The 9172-nt window shown below is 50.9% G+C and overlaps 1 protein-coding gene across 3 annotated transcripts in view; it reads left to right on the forward strand.

Moving 5' to 3' along the window:
- ZNF697 (zinc finger protein 697) overlaps window positions 1–6054 on the forward strand; it is a 30994-nt gene extending 24940 nt beyond the window's left edge. For all 3 annotated transcript variants that reach the window (XM_029229977.1, XM_029229978.1, XM_029229976.1), the window contains exon 3: window positions 301–6054. In XM_029229977.1, the coding sequence (XP_029085810.1) occupies window positions 301–1679 (1379 nt within the window). In that variant the 3' untranslated portion in view covers window positions 1680–6054. The remainder of the gene's footprint in view (window positions 1–300) is intronic.
- The last annotated feature ends 3118 nt before the right edge of the window (window positions 6055–9172 follow it).

Consider the following 9172-nt stretch of genomic DNA (forward strand, 5'->3'; position numbering starts at 1 on the left):
TGGGGAACAGAGCCTCAGGTCCAGTGGGTGGGGCCTGGGCCCGGAGACAGCTGCCTGAAGAACTGGAAAGCCAAGGGGGCAGGTGAGCTCGCTCTCCTTTAGGCCTTCCCCAGGAGTCACCAGGTGGGAAGGAGGCTGGAAGTGGGGGTGGAGGAGACAGGGACCTTGGAGAGAGAGTTTGAGAGTCCCCGGGGGAGGGGATTTCCCCGTGGCCCACCCTCTTATTGAGACGGGCTTCCTCTGAGTTTACCTGTTGAGCGCCCAGTATAGTCACCCCCGCTGCCGCCTTTTCTGTTGCAGAGGGGCTGCTGAGCGAGGAAGAAGGGGTTGCTCTCCGTGAGGAAGACGATGACCAAGCTGGAGTAGCTGAGATGGCGATGTTCGCAGGGCTGTCTGAGTCCATCGGCATTTCCCGGAGCCCCCAGGAAGAGGGGGAAGAGGAGCAGCCGCCTCCTGCCGTGCTTCCCTGGAGGCGGCACCTCTCCCTGGGGAGTCGACACCGGGGTGACAAGCCCGCCCACCGCCGATTCCGCCGGCTCCACCACCCCATGGCCATGGACCTCGGGGAGCTCGACAGCCTGATGGCCAGCATCATGGATGCGCCCACCATCTGCCCCGACTGCGGGGAGAGCTTCAGCCCGGGCGCCGCCTTCCTGCAGCACCAGCGCATTCACCGCCTGGCGGAGGCCGCCGCGGCCGCCAGCCTGGAGCCCTTCGGCTTCGCTGGCGAGTGCGGCGGGGTGGTGGGGATGATGGGCGTGGGCGTGGCGGGGGGCTTCGGGGCGGGGCCCGCGCTGGCCCGGCCCCCGCGCGAGAAGCCCTTCCGCTGCGGGGAGTGCGGCAAGGGCTTCAGCCGCAACACCTACCTGACCAACCACCTGCGGCTGCACACGGGCGAGCGGCCCAACCTGTGCGCCGACTGCGGCAAGAGCTTCAGCTGGCGCGCCGACCTGCTCAAGCACCGGCGCCTGCACACGGGCGAGAAGCCCTACCCGTGCCCTGAGTGCGGCGAGGCCTTCAGCCTCAGCTCGCACCTGCTGAGCCACCGGCGGGCGCACGCGGCGGCCAGCGGAGCGGGGCCGGCGGCGCTGCGGCCCTTCGCCTGCGGGGAGTGCGGCAAGGGCTTCGTGCGCCGTTCGCACCTGGCCAACCACCAGCGCATCCACACGGGCGAGAAGCCGCACGGCTGCGGCGAGTGCGGCAAGCGCTTCAGCTGGCGCTCGGACCTGGTGAAGCACCAGCGCGTGCATACGGGCGAGAAGCCCTACATGTGCTCCGAGTGCGGGGAAACCTTCAGCGTCAGCTCTCACCTCTTCACGCACAAGCGCACGCACTCGGGTGAGCGGCCGTACGTGTGTCGCGAATGCGGCAAGGGCTTCGGGCGCAACTCGCACCTGGTGAACCACCTGCGCGTGCACACGGGCGAGAAGCCCTTCCGTTGCGGCCAGTGCGAGAAGCGTTTCAGCGACTTCTCCACGCTCACGCAGCACCAGCGCACGCACACGGGCGAGAAGCCCTACACGTGCATCGAGTGCGGCAAGAGCTTCATCCAGAGCTCGCACCTGATCCGCCACCGCCGCATCCACACGGGCAACAAGCCGCACAAGTGCGCCGGCTGTGGCAAGGGCTTCCGCTACAAGACGCACCTCGCGCAGCACCAGAAGCTGCACCTGTGCTAGGGCTGCGCCCGACGGAGGCTGCGCACTGGGGGGCGGGGCGGGGGGCTAGATGTCCTGGGGACAGACCCTGCAGAAAGAAATGGGGAAGGGGGGAGGGGCAATCGGAGAATGACTGGGGAGCCTTGAGGTGTTGGGGGTCCTGAAGGGGAGGGTTGAGTAAGACTTGTTCTTTCGGGGGTGCTGTATTTTGCCTGCCTCCTCCGTAACGAAGAAATGTTTGGGAGGTGTGCTTGAGCGTGGCGACATACACGCTGTGGAGGATGAAGAGCGTGGAGGTGCAGGCACTTTGAGGACCTTGAGGAAGGGGAGTTGGGGGTGGGGGAGGGTACGGGATGACAGGCAATAGAGTAGCTTGGGCAGTGATGGCCCGTGGGAAGCGGGGAGAGCTGGGAGAGCGTGTGGTTGGAGTGAGGGTTACGGGGTAAAGTGAAAGGCGGGTGTGAGTAATTCTGTCCTGGTTTCAGCAGGTATTAAGCCACTGTTTGCCCTGTCCCCACACATCAGCTATAGTCCCGCGAAAAGTAGAGGAACTTTGTCCGTCCTACAGGAGTGGATGTTTGTGTGCTCTACCCTTCCTTCCTCTGAGCCACAGCTAGCTGCTATTTTGAGGTGTCCAGGGGAAACTGGGCAGAAAAGCTACGCACCCTCGTCTCCAGGGTGGAACCTCTGAGGTTTAGAAATTCATTCACAACTGGTTTTCAGATCTGGGAAATCGTGGTCCTGCTCCTGGTTCTTTGCTACTTCCTTTAAAATAGTCTAGCTTCATGCTGGGTCAAGGTAGTCTGTGTGGATGACCAGACCCCTGCCCCCGGTGTCAGGTGTGTTCCAGGCCCAGTATTTCTTTCAGGTCTCATCTGTGATCTTTTTAAGTGCTGGGAAATGGAACAGTCGCAGCTATGTGTGACTTTTCCTTTCCCAGGTCAGCTTGATGCTTGTTTCAAGTGAAACTCAGGCCATCAACAGTTGCCCCAGCGACCTGCTACAAAAGTCAGTTTGCTCAGAGTTTTGCTGGCCTTATGTGAGAAATCCAGGAAAGCCAATGTTCCCATGTTGGGGCGCCAGGCCCCTTCGTCTCATCTGCCTTCGTTTTGTATCTGTGTACCCCTCCCCCTCTGCAGTAATGGGGGAGATATTCGAACCCATACCCCCACCCATGTTGATATGGGCTCTGGTCTGAGTAGAAATTTCTCTTTCCTGCACAGGGCGGCACAGTAGAAAGCTCAAGACTTTACACAAGGAGGGCACAAGCGGGAAGAGGTGTAAATGCAAAATTGCCACATAGCACAAGCAACGAATGTCTTCCGGTTGTTATATAAATGCCAAAATAGCACTTTTGTATTTCGAAAGTGCTTTCTGCTTTTTAATGCTTGTTAGTTGTTTCTCACGTCTTTGTGAGGTAGAACAGTATTATGACCCCTGTCTTAGGGAAGGCCTGGGGACAGGCGTGGGACAGGTAGTTCTGAAGAGAGGCTGATGACTGTGCATAGGTGTGGTCTGCCCTTTGGTGCTCTCCAGCTCAGCTGCTAGGAAGACTTACCTGTCGTGATTTCTATAATAAGGACACTGAACATTCTTAACGCTTGATGGAACACTCAAGGCTAGTCTAGAAGGGCCAAAGATGTCCTTGTTGACAAAGCTGGTCTTTGTCATGTAATTAGAGTGTCCTAGATATGTTCCATTTCTAGTAGGGGCTATAGTTAGATGACTCTTGTATAGACTTCAGTTACCTATGCTGAAAATCCCTCCCTTAGGTTAGCCTTTAGAAGGTAGAGTTGTGGAAAGCAGTTTTGTTTTCTTTATTAGCAGTTGTTAACCTATACTTTTCATGGAAGCATCTTCACAAACTGTTGGACACACTTGAAGGGAAAAAAAAAAACAAAACAACCCACAAGATTGTTTTTACGGTTTTAGCAAGCTTTCTATGGATGCTGGTAATTTATACTTGATCAGTTGTATTCTAGCAAAGAACCTCTTTGGGGACTCCAGGAAAGCATGTTTTTGCCATCATAACACTTAAAAAAAAAAAAAAACCCTGAGAATTCTGGGCTTGTATAATGCCTGTTGATCTTGCCCTCTTAATCGGTTTGTTGTTATTCACAAATGCAAATAGATTTTCAAACTATAGATAGTTTTGGAAGATACTAATTCCTTTTTATTTTAGTCAAGAGTAATCTGAGCAAAGCAAGTGTCCGTTATTTATTCTGACTCTTGTAGTCTGAATACCAAGTGTATGAGACTCACATGAAAATAATATAGCCAATTTGTAGGTAATCTTATTACTTTGTGTTTTTTTATGCACATCTACCTCTTCCAGCTGTTTTAAGTTCTCTTGAGTCTGTGCCTATGAAATCTCATCCAACTTTTGATTATTCCTGGGTTTATGATCCACATTCTGGGCCACTTGGTCTTTTGCTGACGTTTTCATACGATTGCACAGTCTCTCGCAGCAACTTTCGAGCATGGGTTCAAAGGGGAGAGGAGATTGAAGCTAATGTAAAATAATTTACTGGCGGTGGAATTCTTTGGATTTCACTGACCCACTCTGTTCCTTCTGTTACCATAGATAAGAAAGCCAGCCACTACTTCACTATCCCTTCTGTGACCACATCCCTCAGCAGAAGAAAACAGTCCAGGCACCAAACACCCCACTCTCATGGTGCAGCTAAAATGTGATTCCATTTTTCTTACAATTCTTCAAGGAACATAGCTGCATTAAGTGAGGTTTGGTGCATTCAGGAGGTTGTTTCTTGTATCTAGTTTTAGAAAAATAGTATTTCTAAAGCAAACCCTGGTAACTGGTTCACCCTTGAAAATGTTACTCTGAAGATTCCTTCCACCAACTCATTAATGATGGTGGAGGCAAATGTATCATTTATTTCCTGGGGAGTTTGGTCAAGTGCAGGCTGCCCTTTACTGAGAAGAAGCTAGAGCAGTTTTAAATAGGTTAAATGGCTTGATTAAATATTGAGCTCTGAGCTGGAAGGAGAAGACGAGAAGTTAACCCCTTGAGCCACGTGGCCTCTTCAAGATCCAGAGGCTGTACATATGTGAAAAAGTACAAATTAAGAACCTGTGTTCGTAGACAATCTGAACTGTGTTTCTGAAGTTTGTGCACATTTTCCTTCACTGTAATGTTATTTTACAGCTGTTTGTTAAAATGGTGAATAATTTAATGATCCTAAAAGTAACAGGTTTTGTGTGCGTGTGTGCTTGTGTATGTGAGAATTGCCTTATTTTCAGGTTTTATTTAATGATGGTTCCCTGGACAGCATTGTGGTGTTCAGCAACCAGTATGGAATATTTGTCATTAAATCCGGATCAGTCTTTTACCATGTCAGTCTTTCCTTTTTACTTGTCACCCATTAGATATCACTCAATTCAATCTACGGAAGGTGTGCTCTGGTAGAACAGGAGTGAGCAAACTACCAAATCCAGCCTGTCCCTCTGTATGAATAGAATTTTGTTGGAATACAGTTCTACCCAGACAGCCTTCCTGACATAGTGTCTATGGCTGCTTTTGCACTACAATGGCAAGGCTGGGTAGTGGTGACAGAGGCTACGTGATCCACAATTCGAAGATATTTATGATCTGGATCCGTACAGAAGAAGTTTGCTGACTCCTGATTTAGAATGTTCCAGCGGATCCTAGATCCTGGAACTGGCTGATGTCTAAACAGCCTGTGCATTGTAACCCATAATTCAGTGCAACACTTTTGCACTAATGTGGCTTTGGGATGTTGGGAATGTGTTAATGTTATACTGTTGTACCGATTTCCAAAGATCTGTGTCTTCGTTCCTTGTAAGAAGCAATCTGTGGGGAATTTTGGCAGTAGGCAGGGGGAAGATAGTCACGGAGAAGGCAGGCAGCCTCAGGTCCCATCTCTGATCTATAAAACATGTATTCGTGAATCACATAACAAAGTATTTTCTCTCCCCCAGTTCTCGGAAATGCAGCTTAATGACTATAGATAATACTGAACGGAACTTATCAGCTAGACTGACCTTTTGCTCGAAATATTTTCTAGGGCTTCCCTGGTGGCGCAGTGGTTGAGAGTCTGCCTGCCAGCGCAGGGGACACGGGTTCGTGCCCCGGTCCGGGAAGATCCCACACGCCGCGGAGCGGCTGGGCCCGTGAGCCATGGCCGCTGAGCCTGCACGTCCGGAGCCTGTGCTCCGCAACGGGAGAGGCCACAACAGTGAGAGGCCCGCGTACCGCAAAAAAAAAAAAAAAAATTTCTAGCTAGTCTCTGCCCATGGAGACAATGAGACAGCAGTTTGTAAGGAAGCGGTTCACAAGAAACAAAAAAGAGGAAGCGTGATAATAAAAACACCTTAATTTCTTTTGATGAGCACAGCTGCCTCCTTGAGTGAATGTCCACAGCCCTTTCCCTGCCTAGCAGGGCCAACGGATGCTGGGTTCTGGTCCTGGAAGAAGGCAGTCAGCTCTGTGACTGCAGCATTCCTCCCCGAGCCTGACTGTTCTGGCTCCTAGTCTAACTCCTAGTCTCTGGGAACCTACATGAAACCAAGCACTTGAAGTACTCATTCAGTGTCCTGTGGGGACACAGCAGTAAACCTGGCCTTCGGTGCTGCACCGTGAGGGAATGCTCAACCTCAACTTCCAATTAGAGCAGCCCCTGTCCACGTTCCAGGTAGAGAAGGTGTATCTGGTCAACTCGGAATTCTCCAGGCTTGGTTAGTTTCAGACAGAGATTTTCTTAATTTAACATTAACTGCACAGTAGAATTACCTGGAGAGCTTTAAAAACAAACCCCCCCAACCCCACCCCAGAACACTGTTCAAGACATTGATTAATTGGTCTGGGGTGATATCCAAGTACCCTGTGATTTTATAGTCTTCCCAGGTGATTTTAATGGGAATCTCAACCAGGGTTGAGAGGTCTGTAGGATGAATTAAGCACCTCCTTTCTTTCTTGGGGATTACGGTAGGTGAAACTCCTAAGCCGCAAATCCTTTCCTCTGCCTCTGTCAGAGGGCATCTGTCAGATGCAAAGGGTATTGTCAGATGCAGCAGGCTCTGTTGCTTGTCTACTCTTGGTAGGCCTCCGTTTCACACAGGCCTTCCCCAAATAGTTAAAGATAATAAGTAAGGGCCAGGAAAAGTGCCTGTCTTTGCTGTTCATCAGATAATGCCCCAGGGGCATCTCAGGCTGCCACTGGCCCTTCTCTGTATTTGCCAACCACAGACTGCCTGCCTTCCTTCCTTTCTGACCTTCATTCCCTGTCTCCACTCACTTAACAAAGCAAAATTCCATTCATTTCTCTTTTTCTCAGCTGCGCTTGGCAGTCGAATTGTTTCCTAAATTTTGCTGCTGGAGGGAAAGGGGAGGAGGTCCCAGCTTGAACAGACTAGCGTCGCGCTCTTGTCTTTTCCAGCCAGAGCTAAGCAGTCCCTGCTGCATGCCCCTGTTTCAAGGTCACCTCTGCTAACCCAAAACACATTCCAATGGTTTTCAATTTCCAACTGCCCTGATGGGATCCAGGTCACACTGTTCACAGCCCTCTGCATCCATTTGTGATGAGGTGACCTACCTCATCACAGCAGCCAGGATGCTCAGCTTTGGAAACCAAAGAGGTAGGTGGCAAGGTGTTCCATGTACCAAGTTGTCCTGTGCTTAAGAAGGTTGAAAAAAGGTATCAGCGTATGTGCAGTGCTCAAGCTAGCATTCTCACATATATGTTTGGAGGGATTTCATCCTGAGTGAAAGGACTGAAAAGTTCCAGGCCCCAACAGTTGCTAGAGACTTAGGGATTCAATGGAAGAAATTCAGTGCAAACATTTATTCACAGAAGATACTCCTTTGGGATGCTTTTCCTGAGCTATGAGGGCTGGAGTAGTTCTGCAGAGATGTTCCCATAACATCTGTACACACATTCCTGGTGTATGGGCGGTCGGTCTCCCTCGTGCCCCAAAGCTGTGGCGTATTAAGAGTGGAGACCCTGAGAAGTTCACTCCATAGCATGCTCAGTGCGCATGTGCTGGGTAGTGCTTGATGCTGGGGATACAGGTATGAGAGGGAGAAGCTTCCATGTTCTAATACTCTACAACGGTGAAGGGAAGACTGATTTTGTCCCCTGCCTAATATCAAACCCAGTTTCTTTATGGTGATAATTTTGCAAACTGTAAGTATAACTTTGGGGATTTCGCCTCTGGTTGGGTTGGGGAGGAGGAACTTCTTAATATCAAGACTTCAAATGTTATGCCTAGGCAAGATGGTACTCCCAGCAAAGGCTCAGGATGGAGCAGATTCTCTGAGGAGGGCTTGTGTGACTGTAAGTTGGGGACACCACTGCTGCAAATCAGGTAGTGTCCACTTGATCTGTCTTTGAGGGTGGGGCAACAGGGCAGTGTGTGACCTTGGAGAGGCTAATGAAGCAAGGGGCTGCTAAGCGATCTGGCTAGATGTTTCTATTGTCAGGTCTGTCAGGAGGTGTCTGAATAAAGTAGGACTTTGATAGACAAGGACCACCTCAAGGCTTGGGCTGAGGTAGCTCTACTGCTCCCTGGGTTGACGCTAATGGACATAGTAGAGGTCATGGACCTCACCTCATGGCCACAAAGCCTCTGGGCTGAGGGAGCCACTGTCCAACTTTGCTGCAGCCTGGGCTGGGCACTACAGGTGGACTTGATCTTGGCCTTGTCTGTCCAGTGGAAAGATGCAGGTATGAGGTATGGAGAGAAGACCTTACAAAATAACACACATGAAGGTTCTTGGAAGGTTTAGGGGCTTGTATCATAGCTCCTGGGAGCCGAGAAGGAGGAGAGAGGCAGTTGCTTGCATGTCTGTGTTCTCTTGAATTTCCAGCTCCTGAGGCAGAGGGATGAGGGGATGGGAGACCACGGCCTTCCCTTATCCAGGGACAGAGGGAGAAAGGAGGAACCAGTCCTGCTATCCCTTGGAGGGCATGCGGTGCTGGGGAGAGGGCAAGGCATTCTGGTGTTCACTGGCTGCGGTCTGGAACAAGGCTTGGATTTTTCTGGGTCTCTGTTTCCCCTTCAGGAGGCACTACCTCTATTGATTCTCCCTACTCTAGTGTCTCATAATTATCCAAGAGCTTCACACCTGCTCGGGGCACGTCCATAGCTCCATGCAAGAATGCCATGAGAACTCGTCTAAATCAGCAGTAGGTTCTGCAGCTCAGCTCATGGGATGTCAGTGGAGGGTGGGACCTTGCTCAGCCCCCGGCCTTGGACCTCCGCATTTAGGAGGGTATTATGTCCCTTTACAGATGAGGTGCCAGGTGCCAAGAGAGCTGGGGAAGGGCTAGGAAACCACGTTCTCAGCCTTGGCTTTGCACAAACAAAGAAATATTCAAGGGGAGGACTGTGTTATGGTGAAGGTTAGCTGCAGAAGTACAGGGTACCAGGGGACACGCAGCCAACTTACAGCTGCCCAGTATCATTGTGATGAACCTTAGAAATGGGCCACAACCTTCATTTTGCAGGTAAGGAAACAGACCCAGGAAAGTAAA

Source organism: Monodon monoceros, unplaced genomic scaffold, assembly GCF_005190385.1.
Source record: "Monodon monoceros isolate NGI ecotype Baffin Bay Population unplaced genomic scaffold, NGI_Narwhal_1 Super_Scaffold_18, whole genome shotgun sequence".
In the NCBI taxonomy this organism is placed as follows: Eukaryota; Metazoa; Chordata; class Mammalia; order Artiodactyla; family Monodontidae; genus Monodon; species Monodon monoceros.